At 37.6% G+C, this 26,519-nt stretch overlaps 1 protein-coding gene across 4 annotated transcripts in view; it reads right to left on the minus strand.

Moving 5' to 3' along the window:
- The window catches only part of ARHGAP10 (Rho GTPase activating protein 10), a 322,459-nt gene that overhangs the window by 34,032 nt on the left and 261,908 nt on the right, over positions 1-26,519 (minus strand). For all 4 annotated transcript variants that reach the window (XM_042983812.1, XM_042983811.1, XM_007091814.3 and 1 more), the window contains one exon: positions 20,819-20,969. In XM_042983812.1, the coding sequence (XP_042839746.1) occupies positions 20,819-20,969 (151 nt within the window). The remainder of the gene's footprint in view (positions 1-20,818; positions 20,970-26,519) is intronic.

A 26,519-nucleotide genomic window follows, 5' to 3' on the forward strand; every position in this document is an offset into this window, starting at 1 on the left:
CCTCAAGTTCTTGACTTAGGCAACTAGATGAATGGTAGAATTATTACCTGAAATAGGGAATAAAAAGCAAGGAGGGAATTGGGTGTGAGAGATCATAAAACTAGTTGCAGACATCTTGGGCTGGGCTGGAGGTGTCAATAAAAAAATCCAGGTGAAAATAGCCAGAGAAGAGTTGGTTATACACTCCAGAGCTCAGAAAAGAGGTCTGGGACAGTTACTGTTGGGGTGTGTGTGTGTGTGTGTGTGTGTGTGTGTGTGTGTGTTCTGAGTGTCATGGAGGTAGAACTGAAGTCATGGCATTGGAAGAAGGCAAAGGAAAGCTGCAGAAAAGTAAGAGAACCTTGGAGGAACCTCAGCTGTAAGGATCAGGCTTCTCCTTAAAGCAAGATTATTGGTGGTGGCGGTGGTGGTGGTCATGATTGTTGCTGTGATTATTAAGATAAATACAGAGAAGTGTTATTTTGCAAATATTTAGGATTCCCTCACAGCCATATGTTTTCATTAAAATTGGGCAAAATAGCATGTAAGAGGACATACCTTTCATGATAGCTACTACATTTCACTATTAGTCTGATTTTTTTTTTATGACCCTGAGTACATGAACAAGGGTTTTACTTTCATGATAGACTAAAACTTCAAAGGCTGGCAGAAAATTAGAGCTAGAGGAGGAAACAAGAACTTGATAGTTCTACCATATCTAACAACATAAGAGGACGCTCATCTCCTTAATTTTAATAGATGGATAAGCTTTTACTTTAGTGGTTGAACTTCCTTGTTCTGACGATGACAAATGATTCTCTCCATTCATCTCTGGCCATTTCACTTAATTAGAACTGCTTCCGTATTGTTGGAGGGAAAAAGGCTTTGAGTTTTCCCTTCCATTTCATTTCCCTTTCATTTCTTTTTTGTCTTCCTCTCAAATGGATTGTGTAACTGTTAAGAAGTCAGGGATAGTTCCCTTTGAATCTCTTACCTGCTGTTTTCCACTTAGCCTAAAATGTTTGCATACATTATGAAACCACAGAAACTTTGTTATTCCTCAGAAATGGATTGTCTCCCTAGTAGCAAGAATATTCCACGTTTTTCTTGCTTAAACATCCTGGTTTATGTATTCGCAGATAAGAAAGAAAAGGAAAGGGGGACCGAAAAGAGGAAAGAAAAAAGCATAGAAAGAAAAGATCCAGTATCCTAACCGAACTTGAACTTAATTCCAGCAAGCCTCACAGTTGTGCTTCTGGGTTACCTGCCACCACCACAGCTACACAGGTACACAAATATGCCACCTGTCAGTCAGGATAGTCACAGGTGCTTCTAAGTCTCAAACAGTTCATCACTAGGATCAAAGAAACATTTACTGAGAATAAAGTAACTATACTTTTAACACCACAGTAATGCTTCTACAATAAAGGTCAGTCAGGAAATTTCCAGGCAAGAAGGCAATGAAATTTTAAGTAGAACCCACCCCTCCCTCCCACATACACTGTTACCACCACCACCAAAATGATAAAATAACATTTTAAAAATATCTAAATAAAAAGATAACTGCATTCAAAAATATGTTAAACCTATCTATGGAACAGAATGGAAACAGAGCTTCAGAGGTCAGTGGGAGTATAAGCCAAAGGATTACTGACTCCAGGACCTACTGAAACCAGCAGAACCAGACAGACATTTAAATCCTGTGGTGTCCCAAGTACAACACACCTATGATACACCAGGCATGGGGCAGGGGGCTGGAACCAGGTTCTCCATGTGGAACTGGGGGTTAGGAGATGTTCTCCAAACTATACGGAAACAAATAATCTATGACCAAGTTCCCCACTCAGCAGGGAAACTAGATTTGACATGCCTACCCCTCCCATCTCCAGGATGTGATTTATGAGCAGGGATAATAAGACCTGGTTCTGAACCAAAGCACTTAGGTTGAGGCAAGAGCCAGAAAGGGAGTAGGAAAAAAAGGAGAAGAAGGAGGTTCCAACTCATCACAGCCACGAGTACACAAACAAAATCCTCATTCACAATGGACTTATACAATTTCTAGAATGCAAAGAAAACTAAGATAACAAACTCAACAAATAAAAAAATTCAGATATTTAGAGATCTGTAATATAGAAAAGAAGTGAAATTGCCAACACCCTGGTCGCAAAAGAAGAAATAAATCGAGATTTAAAGAAATAACCACTAACTCCTCAAAATTAAAGGATCTTCAGAGACCTCAATTCAAAAAATTCAGAGTGCCAAACAGGGGAATAAAGAGAATATTGCACAATGGAAAGACATGCCATGCTCATGGATTGGAAGAACAAATACTGTTAAAATGTCTAAAAGCGATCTACACATTCAACGCAATTCCTATCAAAATACCAATAGCATTTTTCACAGAGCTAGAAAAAACAATCCTAAAATATGTATGGAACCACAAAAGACCCTAAATAGCTAAAGCAATATTGAAAAAGCAAAGCAAAGCTGGAGGCATCACTATTCCAGACTTCAAGTTATATTACAAAGCTGTGATAATAAAAAAAATATGGTACTGGCACAGAAACAGGTACATAGACCAATGGAACAATATAGAAAAGCCAGAAATAAACCCACAATTATGCATTCAATTAATCTTTTTTTTTAACATTAATTTTTGTGAGAGAGAGAGAGAAAGAGAGAGAGAAAGAGAGAGAGAGAGAGAGAGAGAAAGAGAGAGAGCATGCACACGCGAGTAGGTAAGGGGCAGAGAGAAGAAAGAGACACAGATTCCAAAGCAGGCTCCAGACTCTGAGCTGTCAGCACAGAAACTGATGTGGGCTTGAACCCACGAACCGAGAGATCATGACCTGAGCCGAAGTCAGACGCTTAACTGACCAAGCCACCCAGGTGCCCCGGTCAATTAATCTTTGACAAAGCAGTCAAGAATAGCCAATATGCAAAAGACAGTCTTTTCAGCAAATGGCGCAGGGAAAACTGGACAATAACATGCAAAAGAAAGAAACTGGACCACTTTCTTACATCATACACAAAAATAAATTCAAAATTCATTAAAGGCCTAAACATAAAGCATAAAACATAAAAATCCTGGAAGAAACCATAGGCAATAACTTCTGTGACATTGGCCAAAGCAACTTTTTTCTAGATAGGTCTCCTGAGGGAAGGGAAACAAAAGCAAAGATAAACTATTGGGAGTACACCAAAATATAAAACTTCTGCACAGCAAAGGAAACAATCAAGAAAACTAAAAGGCAACCTACAGAATGGGAGATTATTTGCAAATCATATATCTAATATATATAGAATATATAAAGAATTTATAAAACTCAATACCCAAAAAAACAAATAATCCAATTAAAATATGAGAAAACATGAAACATTTCTCCAAAGAAGACATCCAGATAGCCAACAGACACATGAAAAGATGCTCATCATCACTTACCATTAAGAAAATGAAAATCAAAACCACGATGAAATACCTCACATCTGTCAGAATGGCTAAAATCAAGAGCACAATAAAACAACATGTGTTGGCAAGAATGCAGAGAAAGGGGAACAGTTCTTCACTGTTGGTAGGAATGCAAACTGGTGTAGCTACTGTGGAAAACAGTATGGAGGTTCCTCAAAAAGTGAAAATGGAACTACCCTACAATCTAGCAATCACTACTGGGTATTTACCCTATGAATACAAAAACACTAATTCAAAGGGAGACATGCACTCCTATGTTTATAGCACTATTATTTATAATAACCAAGATATGGAAGCAGTCCAAGTGTTCATTGATTCAGGAATGGATAAAGAAGACATATCTATATCTATAGATATAACTATAGATACCTATATATTTATATAGGTATATTTATATATATTTATGTACATATTTTATATATATACTTATATATATCTGAAAAAAATATATATATATATATAATGGAATATTATTTAGCCCAAAAAAGAGTAAAATCTTGTCATTTCCAACAACATGGACACAGCTAGAGAATATAATGCTGAGCAAAGTAAATAAGTCAGGGAAAGACAAATACCGTATGATTTCTCTTTTATGTGGAATTTAACAAACAAAACAAATGAGCAAAGAGATAAAAAAGGGGGAGAGAGACAAACCAAGAAAACACTCTTAACCTTAGCAAACAAACTGAAGTTGGAGAGGGGGTTGGGGGATGGATTAAATAGGTGATAAGCATAGGGTGCCATATGGAAGTGTTGAATCACTATATTGTACACGTGAAACTAATATAACACTATATGTTAACTGGAATTAAAATTAAAACTTAAATAAAACATTTCACATAAGATACATTTTTGCAAAATTTAAGTATCAAATACAAAGAAAAAACAAAAAAAAAGCATCCTGATAGAGCAGATTATACAAAAAACAAACCAGATTGACATCAGAGTTCTCAACAGCAACTCTGAATGCACAATAATGAAGTAATATATTTTTTCATGTTTATTTATTTAGAGAAGGAAAGAGAGACAGAGAATGAGCAGGGGAAGGACAGAGAGTGTCTCAATCAGGCTCTATGCTGCTAACACAGAGCCTGACATGGGACTCGCACCCACAAACCATGAGATCATGACCTCAGCCGAAACTAAGAGCTGGACCCTTAACCAACTGAGCCACCCAGGAACCCCATGAAGTAATATTTTTAAACCATTAAAGAATTTTGAGCAAGTAATTATATATTCAAAATGCCAAACAGCCATTCAAATGTGAGGCCACAATAAACATATTATTATACATAAAAACACCCAAGGTTTGCCACACAAAGAACTACACTGATAACATTCTTAAAGAAAATATTAAAGTGTTTAAATCAAAGAAGTAATGTGAAATGTTCAACAAACTTGATAATGCTACTGTTAACTTTTTAAAACTCTAGGACAAAAGAAAAGTTAAAAACATAATGAAAATGATCCAGAACAAAAATTCTGGAAAATACCACGTGGGGGGGGGGGGGGGGGGGGGGAAATGTAGCCCAGAGCAGAAGAGAGTGCATTAAATTACTTGTCTTATTAGGGGTAGAGAGAGAAACACATATAATTAAGTATAAGAAACCAAGAGATAAATGAGATAAGTCCCAAAATAAGAGCAATCACCTTAGCAACAAAAACAGAATATTGGAAACAGAAGAACATTTGTGTGTTTTTTGGAGGAAAAAGAAAGAAAAGGCATATCAAAGTTTATTAAATAAAAATTATAAAATAATAGAAATCCTAACAGAATGGTAAATACAGTAACAGAACTGGATTAAAATTAACAGTTAAAAGACAGTGACTTTCAGGGGCACCTGGGTGGCTCAGTTGGTTAAGCACCCGACTCTTGATTTTGGCTCAGGTCAGGATCTCGCGGTTTTTGAGTCCAAGGCCCTCTGCTGACAGTGCAGAGCCTGCTTGCAATTCTGTCCCTCCCCCTCCCCCGTATGTGTGTGTGTGTGTGTGTGTGTGTGTGTGTGTGTGTGTGTGTGTGCGTGCGCGCACGAGCACGCTCTCTCTCTCAAATAAACAAACTTTAAAAAAAAGAAAAAGACAGTGACTTTCCAAATATATTTTTTTATCCAACAATATGTTGACTACCAAAAAAACATGCTTAAAACAAAAGGTTGAAAGTAAAAAACATTAACATGTGCTAGGCAAATATTAAGACAATGATCTTAAATTACATGAGAGATAGAGTCATTTAATACATGGTAAAGGGACAAGATGATCCAGCAAGAAAATAAGCACCTAATGATATAAGCCTTAAGCAACAAGTAGAACTGTAAGGAAAAACAGAAAAAGCAACAATTGTTATTGGAGACGTTAACACACTCCTCTCAGATCTACTATCAGGCAGGTCAACAACAAAAACAAAACAGAGTCAACATTACGAAGGTGATCTGTTACACACACACACACACACACACACACACACACACACACACACGCTTCGCAATAAGCAGAGGATACATATTCTTTAAGAACACATAGAATAACAACAACAAAGCAGGAACAGACCCATAAATACAACTGATGGTTGCCAGGGGAATGAGGTAAGAGGATGGGCAAAACGGGTGAAGGGGAATAGGAGGTTCTGGCTTCTGGTTATGGAATGAGTAAGTCATGGGGATGAAAGGTACACAGCATAAGAAATACAATCAGTGGTATTACAGTAGTGATGTAATGGGACAGATGGTAACGACACTACTGATGAACACAGCATAATATGCAGACCTGTGGAATTACTAAGTTCTATACCTAAACTAATGTAACATCGTGTATCAATGATACTTCAATTAAAAAAAAAACACACATAGAATATTTTTGAAGGAAAATTAAAGTCTTAAATACCAAAGATTGAATATTATAGATACTGTCTTCTCAGATCTAAATTGCAAACTATTTATAACTTCACAGACAAAAGGACAGATTTTATAATTTCCATATGTGGGAAAACTAAATATAGTTAAAAAAGAAAATCCTAATGGAAATTTTGGAAAATTTAGAATTCAATGATAATAAAAACATTTCGTATCAAAATTTGTGAAACACGGCAAAATAATATCAATGAGAACTTTATAGCTCTAAAATGTTTACTGGGAAACAAAAAAGGTTCACAATACTTTTATGCCGATTTTAAATAGACATTTTTCCAGAATAGTGATAGTCAACAGTCATGACTGTTTAAACGGTCAAACTAAATTTAGTTCGGGTAAACTCTCAATAAAACTAAAATTTACTGAAATATATTTGTTGTATTTTCTTTATTATACTGCACTGATTCAACAAGGCTCACTTATATATTATAATTAATGTAAACAAGGTATACCAAAAAGTAAAAAGCTAATATTCTTAACTATTATTGTCATTAGTTATTGGCATTAAGACTTTCTGGGGGAAAAAAAATCTCCAAAGTCACAGTGAAAATCAATGAGAAAATGTGACTAGACAAATAAAAACTCATCCTAAGTACAGAGAAGTAAGACTCATGACTAAACATGATCTATTACACTTTTGAGGGTGACTTTAATCAAAATTAGGTGGACTCTTTCAGCAGAAGGGGGTGAACAAAGCTGCTGTGGTTAATATCCTTCTCTTGGGCCTGGATCCATTTTCTTGTCATTCTTTATTTTCTATCTTTTAAAATAGGGCTGCCCAGTAATAAATAACCAGTATGGTCTTGCTTAGAGTATTTTGACATCTTTTCCCAATTGGTGTCTCTTCTCTAATGACACTGTACCCAAGGAAGACTTAAGAACCAAACATTCAGGCTTTATGACCGACGCTGAGGAGGGCTGAGCAGGTGGGAAAGAGAGAAAAGATATCCTCAAGAATAAACATCTGTCACAGACGCAGACAGACAACAGCTTTGGGAACTAAGCTGTTGGGACAAGGCTGAAAGTGGAAGGGAATTACAAATGCTGCAGTAGGAAGTTTCATTTGTTTGTTTTGCTAACTTATATAAGCCTGTTCAAAACACAACCTTTGAACGAAGCAGGGACATAGTCACGCTGCCCTAGTTTCCAACATGTGGCAGATATTATGACATCAATAAAATCCCTTTCGAGCCACAGACATCTTTCCTCCTAATGTTACACAGGACGTAAAGTGTACTGAAAAGGAGAGGGATGCCCTGTATCAAATACAGTACTCCCAAATCTATTTCCAGTATTTTCTGACATAATTCCTACTTCATTAAAATAGTCTGAGTTGTTATATTTCACCATGTCAAAAAACAGATTCTAATGCTGCCCTGACTGGTGTAAATTAGAATAAGCCTAAATTTGTTTTCCCTCCCCTCAGGTCAGTATGCTGTTAGACTTGGCATTGTAAATAAAACCTAACGCTGAACAAAAAATATGGAAGTGACTTGTATAAATAAAGCTAAATAAGTCCAGGAGCTGGTGAGAAGCTTCAGATATATGAAACAGTAGAAGGAAAACATTTTCCACTGATTTTCATAAAACCAACATAATAGATGGAAGGGGGACCAACAATGGAATTTTAAGGCCAAGAGCAATCAAAGAATTCATTAATGATTCAGTGCAGGGGAACAGTTAGCATGCATTAAGCAGAGCTGTTCTCTGAAAAGTGTTAAACACAGGTTCAAACTATACTACTTGACTCATGAGAAATAAGACGTCCTAGAATTGCATACTGGATCAGGATAATGACCCATCTAGGATAGAATTCTACTTTTAATAAAGACAGCCAAAGACAATCTAGTTGTCCACGGCCTCACATTTTCTATCCAAGTCTTAGAAGTACATCATTATGTCTACTTGCTCTCAGACCACTGGGTGAAATCATTGCAGACAGTGAAAAATCCAACAGTTCCAGCTCTAAGGAGTGTGACTTCCAGAGTGGTTCACTGTTACATTACTGCTCCAAAGGCAGGGTTTTCAGTTTCATCCAGTGTTTTTTGTTTTTGCACCTTGTCCTTAGCACTAGCATTCCCAGAATTATTGATTTGCAGACATCAGGGTGGCAAGATACCCAGAATAATCACATCATATTATCTTATACATTAGCTTTCCTTAACTGGAAAAATAGACACACGCACACACACAGCTCCTTTCTTAAACTAATTAGAATAATAGAGATAGGTTAAGAAACTCAAAGTTTGACTTTAAAATTGAACTTTTTGAAATGCTAATGTAATTGGATATTCTTTTTAAAAAGAGCAAATCCACCCCTACCTTTCAAAGGCAATTCTTCTTAACCATCCATAGAGTGGAAAGTGGTAAATGATTACTGTTGGTAAAGTTTAGGTTCTTTGATCAGAAAATCTTCCCTAAGTCTTACATTAGGGAAAAAGGGGGAGGAGGCCTAAGAAATTAACCGTGCCAAATGCCCATTAAGGAAAGAAAGCTAATTGTGTTTCTCAGCAGTGGGAGGTGCACTGAGACAAGTTATAACTGCCAAGTGGAAGGAAAGGTTCCTCAAGTCCCACTTACCCAAATTCTCAGTTCTGCTACAAGTTAAAGCAATGTCATGCTGGGTAGGGGGCAAGATGTCCCAATTCCTCTCATTTCATTTTGCCCTCGTCCAACAAGACAAACGATAATGGGAACCTTAATGAAGCTAAATAACATGCAGATTAATGACAGTCAGTGGCTAAATGAGAAGAAATCACTTGGGTAATACAATTTCTTTATCTGAAACTGTGTCTAGGAAAGGTTATCTCAACAGAATAACCTCCTACTCTCAATCCCAAAAGCAAAACAAAACAAAACTACATACAGATAATCATCTCCCAAAAAGATTACGTAAGAGGCAAAAGGCAACTCCTGAACTCTAAATTAATGCATCACATTAAGGCATAAAAAGATGTAATGAAGTGGCCATAAAATTATACAGCAAATTTTATTTTCTGTTGCCCAAAGATTTAAAAAATGAAGTATGGTGATTGCCCCCCAAATCTACCACACAGCTAAGATACACCAAACATGTATGCCAGGAGAAGCTCATGAGGGAATCAGCTGTGTTAATATCACATGACATAAAACATAAGACCCCATTATAACGTTATAGCAGCAGCTAATAGGCATTAGGTTACAACTCCAGGAACCACCTCTACCACTTGCAAAGGTCGATGGAAGTCTGTAGCAATTCAATTATAAAGTGAATAAGACCGGTTCAGTTGCAATGTCAATAGAAGTCAAAGCAAATTGCTTTACTCTGTAAAGCAGAGAGCATTTTTACAACATCATCACAGTCCTGAGGTATTATTTACAGACTCAGATTTCTGCCTACATAAACAAACAAAAAATATAACAACCATGTACTATTATCCTTAGGAACCAAAAAGTAATCAGATACTGAATCAAACTGTCTTCCATAAACTTCTGAGGAAGCCTGACACTTTGACAGCTCAGGAAATTTACATCACTGCTCAGAACACAAACTCCAGTCCAGCTGAGACAATGAGGGCTGTTGGACTCCTGGCTATTTACCCGTCTTCCTCCCCTGCCAGCTGCCTCACCTAAGGAATGTTAATTATCATCAAAGGCCAAATTAAGACACTAGAAACCAATATGCCTAGGCATTATGCTTGACAAAAATAAAAGACGGAGTTACATTTTCTTTCAAAGTATACTGTATATGAAAATATATTTGAAGCCCTCTACTTCATACATGAAGCCCTCAACAAATAAGCTCAAATTCTTGAGTATTTACAAAACAGTGGGTGGTTTACAACTCTTAACTCATATATTCTTGGCAAAAAAAAAAAAAAATCACGTGAAATTTTATTGCCCCAAACTTGTGAGGCTTCGGGGCGAATTTGCCATGATCATAAAAGAGAGAAAGCACACGGATTTAAATCCAGCTTACTTAATTTTTTTTAATATTTTTTTTTTTGAGAGAGTGAGACAGATGCAAGTAGGGGAGGGGCAAAGAGAAAGGGAGACACAGAATATGAAGCAGGCTCAGGCTCCGAGCTGTCAGCACAGAGCCCGATGCAGGGCTCGAACTCACAAACCGTTGAGATCATGACCTGAGCTGAAGTCGGTGGCTTAACGAATTGAGCCACTGAGACGTCCCTAAATCCAGGTTACTTTAAATCCAAACTTCACCACAAACAATTCTACCAGTCAATACAACTCTTTGCTACCTAAGTCTTTCCAGTGATAGCGATCCCCAAAATGCTAGGACAATGTGGCTCTGAGACAGCAGCCCAGGTAGAAGGTGAAATATATTAAATCAAATGGGAAACCACTAAGTAACAAGAGCCCTCCATTCTCACAGTGGCACCAGTGAAGTCTGTCCAAGTCAGCTCTTGCCGGAACAATGGCATAGGAACAATGGCATACGCTTCTTGCTAGGGAATCTGCTTCATTCTTTCCACTTCAAATCTTAAACTTACACTTAGCACACTAAATACCAAGCACAGCTTGCATCAGTGTTAAGCTGAAACTTCTGTGACTTCAACACATATTTATATATTTATGTGGTATATACTTATGTGATATATATGTATATTCATGTGTTTATATGCATATGTGTGTATAACAATATGGTGCATAAAAGTAATATGTACAAATATGTATAACAATATTTGTGTATGACAAGTAATATGTATGTGTGTATGACAAGTAACCAGTAATATAGGAAAAAGAATTACAGGTATGTATAAAGAAGAAAACCATGACTCTCATCCTTTAAGTATAACCACTGTCATAAATGATTAATATGCTTCCAGATTTATTTCTATGCTTACACATGTACTTACACAATTTTTCCTCTAGAAGTGAGATTATTCTGAAATTTCTGTTTACAGCTTGCTTTTATTCACTTGAAAGCATACCATTTGTATTATCTTTTTTAATAAATTTTTTTAATGTTTATTTTTGAGAGAGAGAGAGAGAGAGAGAGAGAGAGAGAGCGAGCGCACGAGCAGGGAAGGCACAGAATCCAGAGCAGGCTCCAAGCTCTGAGCTATCAGCATAGAACCCAACGCGGGGCTTGAACTCATGAACCATGAGCTCACGACCCGAGCCAAAGTCAGCCACCTAACCAACTGAGCCACCCAGGCCCTGCCCCATGTGTATGATTTCTGGGAAAACATTTTTACTATCATCTGAAGGCTGGAAGTGTGTGTGGTTAGTAAAGGGCTTCCACCATATACTTGAGTTGGGCTATAGAACACAGGGCCCTCTTAGGAATACATCTGTACAACAGAACACATAGAACACTATACAGCAGTGAAAATGGGGAAGGAGAGCTCCCTGTAGAAACATGAAAACCAACAATGAGTACGTTATAATTTTTTTTTAATTCAGTACAACTGGCTGTTGGGTGAAGAAGAAGGTAACAATATATTCATATCTGCTTCTAAATACGTAACAGATTCTGGAAGGATGGGTGAGAAACGACAGGTTAACCACGTGAAACCACTGCTCTGCAATCATTTCTGATGCACACAAACAGCAATTTCACATGGCATGATCCTACTAACGGTGGTCAGCAATCCAATTTGGATCTCAACTCTGAAATGATTTAAGAAACTGTAGGTTGAACTACATGAAATTCCTGATGCTTTAGTACTTTTGACTTAATGAAAAAAATTTTTTTTGAAATTGCTGATATTCGATAACTTTGGAACCCAAAGATGGCACTTCCATATGGCTCAAGCCAGTACCGTCAGTGATTGCAGATGCCCTGTGCAGGTGCAGCCGGGTGAGGGGAACGAGCTGACAGGGTGGAGTGGACACGTGTCACTACATCATTGTACTTTTTTGGGTTTCAAACCAAGGAACCTATTACCTGTTGTTGTAATTTTTTTAATAAAAGGAAGAACAAAGAGGGAAAAAAAATACCAGCAAAATCCAATATATTCAGGCAGCATCAAATTGCTGATTGCATTCCCTTTACACATCTCTAACAACCCACTGAAGCCCCAGGTACCTGAGAGATCTGCATTACAGCTAACGCAAGAGCAGGTAATTGTCCATTTTGGTAAATGGTTGCATAAACCACATGAAAACAAACATGTCACTGAAATAAAATGACTGCTCCTCCCTCTCCCCCTCCCAGAAAAATGAGCACCCCCTTTTCTCTTGGAGGGCCCATTTCTGTCACCGTGCATTGTGCCCCAGGTTTACAACCATACACATCTCTGGCTCTCTCTTCACCTGCATCTCCTTCAGTAAGACCATTATTCTGATTCCAGTACTTTCTTACAATGAGAAAACTAAGAATCATTCCTAAAATTAAAAAAAGAATAAACTGACATACTGTTTGAAATGCAGAGCATCTCTGAAAAGACTCAGAGGCAAACAGGCCATGTCTACGGACTCCAGGGAAGAGGAGATGTCACTGCAGCACTTGTGTTCAGCACACTAGCAGCGTGGAAAAGGGGCCAGGCTGTGGGACTGCACTGCCTGGGTTCAATCCTGGCATTGTCACTGGCCAGCTGTGAGACAGGTGACTTGCTGATCTCTGGGCCTCAGTTTCCTGAACCATGAAATAGGGATGATCATAATACTACCTCTCAGATGGTTATGAGGATTATCTATATCTAACTAACATTGCTAAAAACAGTGTCTGGCATATAGTATGGTATATGTCACTGATCACCATCATCCACCCTCCAAATTCTGTATCCTGTTATTGCATTAACTATTAAAATTTTTAAGAAAAAGAATATACCTGTCAAATAACTGAGTTAATAAAGACTTAATATTATTCTATTCTGACCCAAAGAGAAAAATAAAATCATGACCATAATCACATTTGAAGCCCAAAAAATCATGCTGCTGATTTTAATTTTTTTTTTTTTGAGAGAGAGAGGGGGAGACAATATATGTGCAAGTGGGGGAGAGAGAGGCAGAGGGAGAGAGTGAATCTCAAGCAGACTCCACACTTGGCACAGAGCCTGACGTGGGGCTCGATCCCACGACCCTGGGATCATGACCTGAGCAAAAATCAAGAGACAGACGCTCAACCAACTGAGTCACCCAGGCACCCCATGCTGCTGACTTTAGAGAATACTAGTATCTGCAAAACGTCAGCCTGATAATTCATTTTAATAGATTTGAAGAATTCTTTTCATCCAAGAGTAACATTCAACTTCCTGATACTGCTCAGAGGGTACACAGCAATGCCATGGAAAGCGGAATGAGCCCTCAGAGGGAACCAAGCTGCAAAGTTGCTACCCAGAGTTCACAGAGGGCAACTAGAGGGGACTAGTTACAGGAGTATTCTCCATTATTGACTCAATCTCATTCTTTTTCGTCAACAGCTGGTAAGAATTCAGTAAGTAAAAAATGAGCTGCCACAGGTTTGTTTTGTTATATTAATTGTAGACAACACCCTCACTTAGTGGTAATTTTTATCATGGTTCAAAAGAGTTTTTTCTGGGTAAGAGAAGTTACCTGGAATTGGCCACATTGAGATAATACCTTCCCCTCTTTAAGATTTCTGCTCATCTTCCTGGCTATCAAAGAAAACGCTTCAAATCACTCACTCTTGACAGCCTTAAAAATTCTATTTCATTCAGGATAAACAATACTTTGGTTGGTTTGAAAAGATGTTTCTTAGACAGCCCAGCTACCTCCTACGCTGTAGGAGTTTCAAAAGGGCTATAAAGAGAATGACAGCTGCTTGAATTCAGAACTAGAAATTAAAATAAAAGCTATTAGAAGTGAAGAAAAAACCCACACCACAGGGAGACAAGCTTTAAAGAATTTTTCTCTCTTCTATAAATTCTAGTTACCTGCCATGAACTTATTTTCACCACAGAAGCAGCTATGTATTTTTTTGAAGGCGTTAAATAAGCCTTTTCCCTCCAGAGAAAGGGGGAAATGTTCATCCCACACAGAAGCATAGTTAAGATTATATAGGAAGTCATATAAGAAGTTGCCGTGTGCTTTGTCGCTGACATTAGGGGGGCTGAGCTTCTGGGAGGCTTCTGGGGAGACGCCAATGCAGGGGAGGCAGCTTGCATGATTTATGGGTACGCCACAACTCAATTACAGCCCTGAAATTTCTGGCTGCCTTTTCCATCCCATTGATCTCATCATTGTAACAGTGAGTTAAGAAATAATCTGTCTACATATACTGTCACTGATTCAAGCCTGGTCTTAGATTTAACTTCACAATACAGTAATTCCATGTCAGGGAATCATAACATTGCCCCAAAGAAATGGCAAGGGGCCTTGGCACTCAGGAAGTTATTATCCAGCGGCCACCCATGAAGTGTCATGCCAAAAAAATGATAAGAATCAAGGGAAGATCGCCAAGCTTGAGCCGAAGATCTGTTTGTGCCCAGTTACTTAGGGTTGGTTATAATTCTGTGTCAAGCTGATCAGCTTATGTCTACAATAAAATGTCAATAGCTGTAGAATTTCACTGAAAATTCCCATCAACAATGGTTTTACAGTGGTTCTTCTTACATTGTGGGGATGACAGGGCAGTTACAACTCACTGATAAAAGCATGTTTTCATGAAGGCAATTTCTAAAGACGCTCTCTTGGGAACTGAGATTTGAGAGTACAGAGCTGCCATGACTGTCTGCTATCCACCCTTGACTTCTACTGAAATGATCGTCTTTTAGTTTGGTGGTTGCCTCGCAACCTTTACCTTCCCAGCACATGAGTGAATGTGGATATAGGTCTGTGCGGTAAATAGGGGAAAAGAAATGAGCTCTCCATTGCTCACGGTTATGAGACTATTCTTTCTCTAAGAAGACATACCATTTAGTACTATTTAATATTTTCCTCTTTCCACTGACTTTCCATATATACTATTTACACTAATACATTGTACACTATTTTTATTAAACCTATTTTCCAAAGCAATTACATATTGCACTATGTATTGAAGATGCTAACAAAATGAGGTATTTCCTTCCTTTTGATGAAAAGGTGGTCTAAATATTAAAATGTGGCTGAAGACATCGTTTTGATTATCTGCTTTCATTCTCCACATCGAGTCAGTTAAGAAGTCCCAACAGTTTGCTTTAACACCTGTCCCAGATTTATCTTCTATTCCTAGTGCTGATTCAACACCATACCAACCTAAACCTAAACTACTTAACCAGCCTTTACCATGGCCTTTCTGATTCTTACAGACAGATTTAAGTCAGATTAAACTTGCTTTAATATTATTTTCCATGTGACAACTCTCCCTTGCTGAAAAACAGTAACTTCTCTTATCATTCTATATATAAGGCACGTTTCTCTGTCTTTAATAATAATATTGAATAGCAGAAGCTAGGATTTGAGTGTTTACTATATACCAGACACTATATTAAGCACATTAACCACCTAAACCTTCTCAACTATCCTCAGTAGCACACATTATAACTACTATTTTGTAGTTAATACGATAGATTTAGAGAGGGTAAGCTATCTGAGTAGAATCAGAATACAAAGTCCTCTGACCAGACTTCTAACCATCATTCCTTAAGCTGACCTCCCCTGGTTTGGCAACATCTCATTGGGTTCACTGGTCACTACTCTTCAACCCTGCCCCCTTCTGATCAAGCTGGCCTCTTCTTTACCCTCCTGCCTTATTCTTACTCACCTTGCTGCCGGGCCTTCATTCAAGCTAGTTTCTTCACCTGAAATCATGCCCCAACCAACTGCCAAAATGGCTCCGCTCAAGGAAACCATGACACCTTTCCCACCTACCGCAGCCCTGGGGTTGCCTTCCTCAGGGCCCATAAGGCCGACAGCCCAGCACTGGGCACTTGCTACCATGCTGTCTCATTATTTTACTGTATAGTGACAGAAGGAGAGTAGAATATTGACGCCTTGAAATAGAAACCATGTGTAAACATGATGCAGGAGTTTATAAAAACTCTTCAATAGATACACAGAATTCTGATTTTAGTCTCTAGTATGAGAAAAATCACTAATTAATGATAGAGGCAGAAAATCTCCAAACTGCCAGGGGCATTCCATACTTTAGGATTAAAAATCTACATTTCAAAAGACCTTCCAAGAGCCTCCTTTTTAGCTCTCTATTCTCTTGCTTATGCCTCATTCATTATTCAACAAGATTCTTTCCAAATACCAAAGGTGGCTCTCAGCATCACTCTCATTGATATGGGACATTTAAATGTTAGGTAATGATTTAAAAATCTACCTTGGTGTCATTTCGGCTGAAAGGACATCTACATACAACTTATTTATGCTACTCTGATTTTAGAGACTGATCCGTATCACAGTATGTTCCTCCTTAGAACAGAAGGGAAACGATCATGCTTCGTTGTTTATCTATCTCCCTTTTAACAGTTACATTTTCACTTTATGCTTATAAGGCTCTCCATCCTTGTCACACTGTAGGACTACAATAACACATGTTCAACAAAATGTGCTGCAGTTAGCACATCCGGGATCCAAGTGTGAGAGTGCCAACCCAACGATACCCAAGTAAGACCTACTCTATAATAATATTAAATCTTGCCAACTGGCTTGCAAGATGATTCTGTTTTCAACTCGCTATAAATCATATTTTTTAAGTTGCCTAAACAAATAAACTGCTAGATCATGTACAAAAGAAGATGGGCAACAGAATACCTAACTACTCAAGAAGATACAAATAAAAACTAGTCCTATGAATGCCTCATTCTGTTTAAAATTAGAACTAGCATAAAGAAAGAGCTTGGTCAAAATTTAGATGACCACCATCTTGTCTCCCACTCCCCAAATCTCTTTTAAAATTTTTCTTTGGCCTTGAATGAGAATAACAAAGAATATATCTCATATAGCCTCATGAACTTCCCCTGTACTTGGGAGAATTACAACAACAAAAAAGGTGTCTCCTTACATAAGAGGTAGTAAAGGACATAAATATGGAATGAGCAGGAGAAAATGAACATACATTATAAATTTGTCTGGAGTTACTTTATTATGAATTCTAATAAAAACACAGAAAGATCATTTGAGAATGAAAGCAAACCTCTGATTTTTAGTTATCTTTTTAGCACTTTCCAGCATACCTCATATTTTTCTATTTCACAACAGACCCAGCCAAACTTCTCAACTTTGAAGTTCATGAGATTATTAAATGCTATATAAAAATGAACAATATGGCTTCTACCAAATAAAGATAAGGCCTTTAGTAAAGATTTAATAGCTGCTCTATTTAAAGAAATCTAGCCAGATAGTATATCCATTTCAGTTTGTATTAATCATCAACAAAGATCCTTAAGCAACTAACTAGAATTTTAAAGTCTTTCGCAAATAATAAGTTTAATATCATTTAATCATATATTACAAAGAAAAATAACGAGCACTGTGTATATAATATGGGTAAATGTGCCAAAGCCAATTAAAGTCTTTAACAAAGTAAAGACACTAGGCGTCTTTAATTAAACTGGTCACCTCTCAATTGGGATGGGGGTGGGGTTGAATATATCATAATAAAATTCATGTCTAACAGCAGAGGGTTTCTCTCTCATTTTACGCCAGCTTGGATTCTCTGCTTCCAGGCCTATCCTGCTTCAGCTCATGTAATAGGCTTGCTGACTCTTTGTTAATAATGACTTTTTGATCTGCCTGATGTTGAATTGAAGCCAATTGTGACTGTTTTCCAGGGTTGGCTATTTGGTACATCACTTAGTTTCATACCCTACTCAATGTAGAAGAAGAAATAACATATTGCAAACACTTAACTCAAATACCAAATCTGTGACCAAATCATAAGGCTGAAGAAAATCTCCGATCATCTAATCTAGCGCCTTGGCTCTTGACAGATAATCCACCTAAATTTAAACAATAACTATTTGTCCTATATTTCATTAAGTCAAGATTAATTTATACTACACTGCATCAATGGGAGAAGGACACATCTACATTTAAAAATCTCTATCACATTCATCTAAGCTACAAAATTGGGAAGAATAATCCACCAAAGTTGACTGTAATGCATATCTTCACCAGACCTAGTGAAACATAGGAAATTGACTCTACTACCACCAATAAGAAAAAATATTAAAAAGATTAAACTTTTTGAAACCTTCAAGTTGACAATTATAGAACTCAGGCTACTGAAAAAAAAAAAACATTTAAGTACTAGGGACAACAGATTTTTTTGGTGGGGGAGGGGGCAGAGTTTTTCAATACGCTAGGTATAGTCAATAACACAGTTTTTTAGTATGCTTCCCCTGTATGCTTCCTTTCAGAAGCTCTTCTCTTCATTTATCCCCACCACAATGCCTTTTTTGGAAAATATAATATGTAGACCCTACTCTGTTCTCTCTGAAATAATTCTTTTTCACACAACCTGAGTTTCACTAAAGCTTACCTACAAATAATTGGCGGGGGGGGGGGGGGGGAGGAAGGAAATAACTTATAGTTTTTAATTGTGTTATCTTATGACCTCTAGATAAAATAAAATTACTCTGTGACAAAATCATGGACTTTCCTGATTCCGACAATTTGCAACAACAACAAATTCCAAGGCTACGATCAAGAAAGATTAATGTAAAGTTATAAAATACAAAACGTAGAATAAAACACCATATAAATAATGAACATAAAAACAGACTAAAGGAATTGAATATTTCACAATCTTTTTTCCCTTATAATCAAATAATTAAGAATTATTATATGACCTAAAATCTAGGAAAGCTATGATTATATGCCATCGTGAGCATTCCCATAAAAGATGTACCAAGCACCACTTCAGCAACTTCTTACCCATTAATAATCACTTTCCAACACAATGGTCAAAAGATCAGTCACCATGTATACTGATTGGATATTATGATTCAATTCCTTAAAATACCAAAAAAGTAGATGTGATTCTAAGACAAACAGTCACTCTTTGGTCATTTCCTTTATGAAATACAGCCAATTTGGTTTTGCTCAAGGGCCAGTGAGCCAATGCAGATTTTATTCTACATCTCCTTGACTTCTTTTTCTCTTCCTACTTCCCAACATTTGCCTCCTTCACTATTTATTAACACTTCCACCAGAGGACAAGTGAGATACAAGAAAAGGTGCAATTCAAACCAGTCAGTTTTACTCCTTATTAGCAACTCCGTTGAGAGAGAGTGAGAGTGAGAAAAAAAGAGAACAAAAAAAAGTTAGGTAGGATCAGAAGTTGAAACTAAGGTCTAAAAGGAAGCTCTGAAATTATAGGTTGATTTTAAGGATTCATGCCCTTCCTCTGGAAAATAAGGATCTGATTGTAAAACTAAGAGTTGTATCATATGATGCCCATCTTAAACGATGTGAAAGAATACCGGCACACGTTAGCCCCCCCACCGTGTTATTACAGGAAGCATTCTGAGGCTTCCTGCAGCGACTCCCTGATCAGTTGTCACTTGCTTGCATGGATCTTTCGATATTAGCTACCTGGACATTTGACTATACAGCTCCTTACGATGAAAGGTACTGCATTTGTTTCTGTCTTCATTCCCTTCCTCCTTCTGACAATCACCTCATACTTCCAAACCAATATAACTTCAGTAGCTTGCAAGGATAATAAATGAAAGATACAAAAAAGAAAAAAAGGTTGTAACAAAAAGAAGAACGAAGATTAATTACGAATTCAGGAAATGTCCTCAAAAGGTCCCACAACTAAAGAGTCACAGTTTCAGACATGCCTGCTGAACTAGAGGTTCTTAGCCAGAATCACCTTACCCCTCCATGCCAATAACCGCACGATTACAAATCGGCAGTCAGTAATTTCTACGTGGCACACGGTCTTGTTTTGTAGAGATCAGTGCATAAAATTCAAATTTCCAAGCTTTCTTTAAAAAACTAGGCAATCTGACGATACTGAGACAATGTGGCCACATGACAACAAGTAACTGGAACATGTTAGCCAGGACAGGACAGTAGAACTTCCATCTGGCAGAGTCCCACTGCACCTTAGTTCACTGGGCCTGACCACTGAAGGCAGGTCACTTCGCCACGCCTACTGTACGATGAGGTGCCAGCCTTGCGAGAAAACGTGGGCCAAATAAGATGCAGAAGCCCTAAGTTTCAGTGCAACAGAAAACTATGCCTTTAATCTCGATGTATTTAACATTAGACTATCAGCTCCTCTCAAAAGATCTGCTTTAATTTTAGTTCCTCTTCCATTTGTCTCAGAGTTATGTAACCTCACAGGAGGTCACACAAGTTTCCCAAAAAAAGAAATTTAAGCTGTCTTTTAAAAATAAAAAAAGAAACATGCATAACAAATAACAAACACAAACCTGAAACTCGCATTTTCTCTCTGACAAGAAGGCTTTACCCTCCTCGTTAATCTCAAAAAATTATCTTAAGGTGAAAAGAAATTAAAACACAAAGGAAGGAAAAGAATGGCCTTCCCTGAGGACATATGATATGCCATACTCTCAACATGCTGTCAAGCAGAAAAATAGAATCAACATCTTACCATCTTCCAGCTCCAGACAAAGATTATACACGGCCACGGGTCTCTTCGTCCTCTGGCCTTGTCTCTTCGATTGCCTTGGTGGAGCATTTGGGGGTGATGTCGACAGGGAGACTGGCTCCAGGAATGTCGCATCGGGCGGGGTCCTAAAAATCTGCCATCGAAGCATAAAGGACATTAATTGTTTCCCGTGAACAGAAACCTGTGTGTTGCAATAGTAAACCAGTATCAAGCAACATTTGATTTGGAGCTCATCCAAAACAGGCTGGAGCCAAAAATCCATTCCTTCAAATCGTGGGTACAGGTCGTAAGTCTTTCATTTATTTTTTTAACAGAAGATTTCAAAATACAATCTCTAGTTAAAATTAAGTAAAAGCAATGTCCAATCATTATATTTCAAAATAAATTCGTTCCAAAACTAAGTATGTATAATTAACTTTACCAGGTATAGACAATACCACAGCTATTCACCCACAAAGAAAGTAGCCAGGATAAAACATTAAAAGTAAATATCCCATTTAGTTTCATACAGGGTTATGTTTATGCCAAATGCTGGTCTCAATTTTTTTTCAGCTACATAAACAGAAACATATGACTGTAAATATTTTTTACACATTTAAAAATAGCTTATGCTTATGAAATTACCTTTCAGATTCCCATGTACATTTTTCATAAAATACTTTATAGATTTTATCAATTACTGCCCTCCAACTTCCCTTAATAATTTCCCTTCCATTTATGAAACCTAGAATATTAGCACCTTGATAATCTACAGTGTCACTCATATATCAGCAATAATAACATTAATTAAAATGCGCTGCTTCTTTGCTTAACAATTTTTTTTTTCTTTTGAGAAAAGCAATCTGTCCCATAAAGGGAAGCATATCATGCAGAGGTAATTTATAATAGACCTTCCACAGCTGCCAAGACCTGAGTTCAGAGGTTTCCTGTCCCCAACAACACTGGAGACCCTTCAGCCTTCAATGAAGTCATAAAATAAAATATTTAGACACATCAACCTAATAGACACTGCATCTCCAAGAGGCCTGATGCTCCCCAAGTGAAAGCAAGAAACAGGAAGAAAGCTTGCTACCATTAAACAAAACATAAATATAAAACTCACAATAAAAAAGGCACTGTGGGAAAGCCCCACTGCTGCAAGGAAATGATTATTTATGCATTCAAATAAAAAAGGCATGTGACCCGTGTATACGAGTGAGGGGATCACATATGCATATCACATTCAACAACTAACTACCATGTCAGAGTTACGATCGCAGTCTAAAAGTTCTCACCTAGAAACTATTATATACCAATAAAAATAGACAATTTCAACAGAGCATTTGCTTTATATAGTACCATACTGCCCCCTCATGCGTAAATGGGATACAAAATGATTTAAATTACTGTGGACAAATATTTGCTAGTGAAAATTTAATTTAGTGCTCCAACTGGCAACCTGCTAACACCATATTTCCACAGACTCTGTGTTCCAATAGGGCACTCCAGCAAATAGCAAACTACTTATCTGCCTTAAAAAATCCTCTGCTGTCTAAACTACTGTCCACAGCTGGATTTATTACCATCTGTCACTACTCAAATTAAGGAAGGTTGTGGAGTGGTGGGAACAGGAGAGAAGTTAGGTTGAGAAGCGTATGACAATGTGAAAGAGAGAAGTTGGGAAAACTTACTTCCATTGAAAGAAAACAGCCCGTGTGTGGCCAACTGTTGGAATAGCTTCTTACCTATGTTTGATCTTTACAAATATGGGAAATGCCTCTGGGACAGTACTGGAATAGGAAACCAAACAATACACAGAGCCAATACACCCAAAGCCTAAATAAACAATGGGAAAGTTACATCCCAGAACTGATTCTGCATAGCTGATAATCTTCTGAACAGACCTTCCTCTAAGACCCACCCCGATGACTGTTGTTCCCTCCACACACACCTCAGGGTAACAAGATGGGTAGGAGTGTGGGGGGTAGGGGGGAGTTGTGGGGAGCGGCTCAAGCATTCAGAGTCATACTGCAAGCCACCAAGAAAGGCAGGACCTGAGAGTGCAACTCCAATGCTCTCAGGGGAAAGATCTGAGACACCCCAGGGCTAAGTATGGAATTCTGCAAGCCTCCAGAATTCTTATGACATGGTTTATATCAGAATATCTGCGAGAATATTATTCAGCCATAAAAAAAACACAAGGAAATCTTGCCACATGTGACAACATGATGGACATGGAGGGCATTATGCTAAGTGAAATCAGACAGAGAAACACCAATGCTTCACGATCTAACTTACATGAGGAATTTTAAAAAACCTAACTAATAGGTTAGAACAGACTGGTGGCTGCCAGAGGCAGGGGGATGGAAGTAGGGGACAAATGGATGAAAGCAGTCAAAAGGTACAAACTTCTTCCAGTTAAATGTATGTGAGGTGACAGGCATTAAGCAAACTGATTGTGTGGTAATCATTTCACAATACATACACGTATCAAACCATTATACTGTACACCTCAAACTAATACAAATTTTTTATATCAATTATATCTGAATGAAACTCAGGAAAAATTCAATTTGGGAATGGGGACTGGGCTTCAGGTTTATTTGCTTTTCTTTCATCTGCATTTTAAAGCTTCCAGGTGATTCTTCTCTGGAGCCAAGGCTGAGAAATACCTATTCAGACAAACATTCTACAGCATTTTATACTTGTGCTGGATGGACCAAAGTCAAAATCAAAACACCAGAAATATTATCTCAGAAAAACTGGCACTGAACACACACAATCGATTCCTTGGACCCTCTCAAGTCATAATTAGAGTAAAATATTTCAAAGATGCTAAATACCGACCACTTCCTCAACAAACTCCACGTTGTATTAACATTTCAAAGAGTTATCCTGTCATCTGAATTTGGTGGTACCAAGGCACATTTGCTCACTTGAGAAGGCACTATCCTGGCTTTTAAGTCTTCTCAGCTATGAATGTATAGACTACTCCTTAAAACAGGTGTAATGAGGGCCATAACACCTAGATCTCATGTTATTACAGACATTAAATGAGAAAATGTTTATAAACTGTTTAGTATAGCACTTGACACATCACAACCAGAAATAAATGGGAGCTACTGGTATTTGTAATATGATCACATGTGATAATAAAAATGGATTTAGACCTTCATTACTCTGCTCAACCACTGTTCTGAGAGGGCACTAATTCTTTAAACTCTTGAATATTCCTCAAATCCACTGTTTAGTTATTCTAAACACATGATTCTAAAATGTTTTATGGAAGAAGCTCATCAAGCAGTGGGGGTGAAAGGGAAGAAACAAACAGGGCCCCTTATCAAATTCCCAAGTCAGCTAGAATCACAAAATTATTTTGTGTATTCATTTCTGCACTTCAGCACTGAAATCTGAGATTTAAATTACTTCTTCTTTCATTAAATACATTTAACATTTAAAAGCACGTACTAGGTAGTAGGCTTTCTTTCTGTTTAATATTCTCACAACTTTTGAGGGAAGCATTGTTCCCCACATGAACATGTGATATAAGCTCAAATGATAAATAAAACTCCAAGATTAAACAATTAATCCAAATGTCCAGTTTGAAAATGGCAGAGTTGGTATCTTTGCTCTCAGTTCTGATTCCAGAGCCCCTACTGCTATTTTAAAAAACAAACAAAATATAATCGTTAGGGGGAAAAATCACCAACTATAATGTTCTATATCTGTTTAAAAAGAGTAAAACTGGAGATTATCTGTATAATTTCAGATTATCTTTATAAGAGATTCTCTATGTAAGACTCACCATCATTGTGCCATGACTTCCTAGATGTTTCACGAACACATCACTTTGTATATGCATCTACCTTATTTGCCAATGCACAAGACTCAAGTTCCCAATTACTTTTGTTTGTTTTTTAAGCTACAAAGCTATGTTCTTATGGTTCTCTCTGAAACACCAAAAATAACTTTTTTTTTAGTATTCTTTTTAAGTTTAGGAGAGGAGGAAACAATAAACTGTTTACTTTACAATTTTGTCCTGTTTCCTGGCCATCTGATTCTAGAAGTTACAAATTTACTTATCTTGTTCTATTATGGCCAAGATGTGTGTCATCTTCGACTATAATACTGACTTCCCAATTCTAGCACCACTGCATGGATGCAAATTCCTTTGCTGCCCAGGTCTCTTTCCAAAGTCTCTTGACTCTCCTAACTTCTCTAGCATCTTATTACCTTTGTTGTAGGGCAGATGAACTCATCTTCAACAATACTAAAAGATCAAGTCTACTCAAAACATTTGTTTCAGGGTAGAAAGTGTCTTCACTGCACCTACGTATTTTACAACAAAGAAAAACTCAAACCAGACAAGACAAAGACAAAACACAAAACTCCACACATAGATATGTCAGGTAGATAAGCGCTTATTCAGATCTACTAAGTGTTAGCACAAACACAAGTCTGGCACCACTGTTAAGTCACAGATTCTGCAGACTCAACAGACTCACCAGACTCACATTTATGCCCGTGGGACTCAGCCATACATATAAATACCTCCCAGAGTCCTTCATGCTCTGCTACCAGGGGCCACATACGGAAATGATTGGGCCACTTCTGCCAGAAATGCTTTGTAGATAACAGGAAATAAAAATGGTCTCTGAAAATTTTGCTTTAATACCCAACTCAAACCTTCAGCATTTGATTCAACTAAGTAAACAAATAATATGGTTAAAGGAAATTAAGGGGGATAAGATAATTTTTTTTTTACATGTTTCTACAGGAGAATCCACTGGTCTTTACTGTGATAGGGAGATTACTAATATGTGTGCATACTCCCATCATCTTGAATAATAATAGCTGCAACTATTGGGTAGTTGAAATATACCCGACAAATTCCTATGACCAAGTGGTTGACCTACGAAGATTTGAACCCAGATTTCCTGATTCTAGTGTGGATATGTTAGTCAGTGTGTTGCCCTGTCTCCAATGTTACCCAATCACATTAAGCCCCATTCATACTCTGTCCTCTTTGATGGTGGCCTAGCTCACATAACTATACTATGTATAAACACAAAGAGATTTAGCCAGAAGATGGTTGGAAACCAATGCCTACTCCCCTTAGTGAACATTTAACATACAAGGAAGGACAAAAATAAAATTTCCAATCTTCTTTCCACAATATTTAGCTACAAAATGGCCAAATATTCCTTTCAGCTCCAGAGTCTATAGTGTGCTTAGACAAACACTCATCACCTTAAGGTTATATGACTCTAAGTTGGCACCAAGGTAGCATGAACCTTCCATCTGTAACATAACTTTAGAATTCAGCTACTGTGTGAACAGTACAAAAGAACTCTGAAAACTTTCCAGCTGTCTTCGAATCAGCTCTACCCCATGACTAAATATGGGTCTATTACAGAAAATTTAACTAGAATCGATAATAGGGACTGACAGTGAAATACCAGTTAGGTTCAGTCTAGACGCTGGAAATATTCTAAGGCTTCGTGTTTGTTCTGGTTCATTAAAACTCAGACTCTCAGAGTGAAAAGTATCCTACCTATCACTTAGGCCAAGCCCTTTTCTCACAGTTGAACAAACCAAGGCCCCTGTGGTTAAAGATTTGCTCATATTTATACCACTAGTTAGTGGTAAACTCAAGCTTTATTCCCAGACCAAGGCCTCAACGCCAACTGCTATTTCCCATCTG

This window comes from Panthera tigris, chromosome B1, assembly GCF_018350195.1.
Source record: "Panthera tigris isolate Pti1 chromosome B1, P.tigris_Pti1_mat1.1, whole genome shotgun sequence".
Lineage (NCBI taxonomy): Eukaryota > Metazoa > Chordata > Mammalia > Carnivora > Felidae > Panthera > Panthera tigris.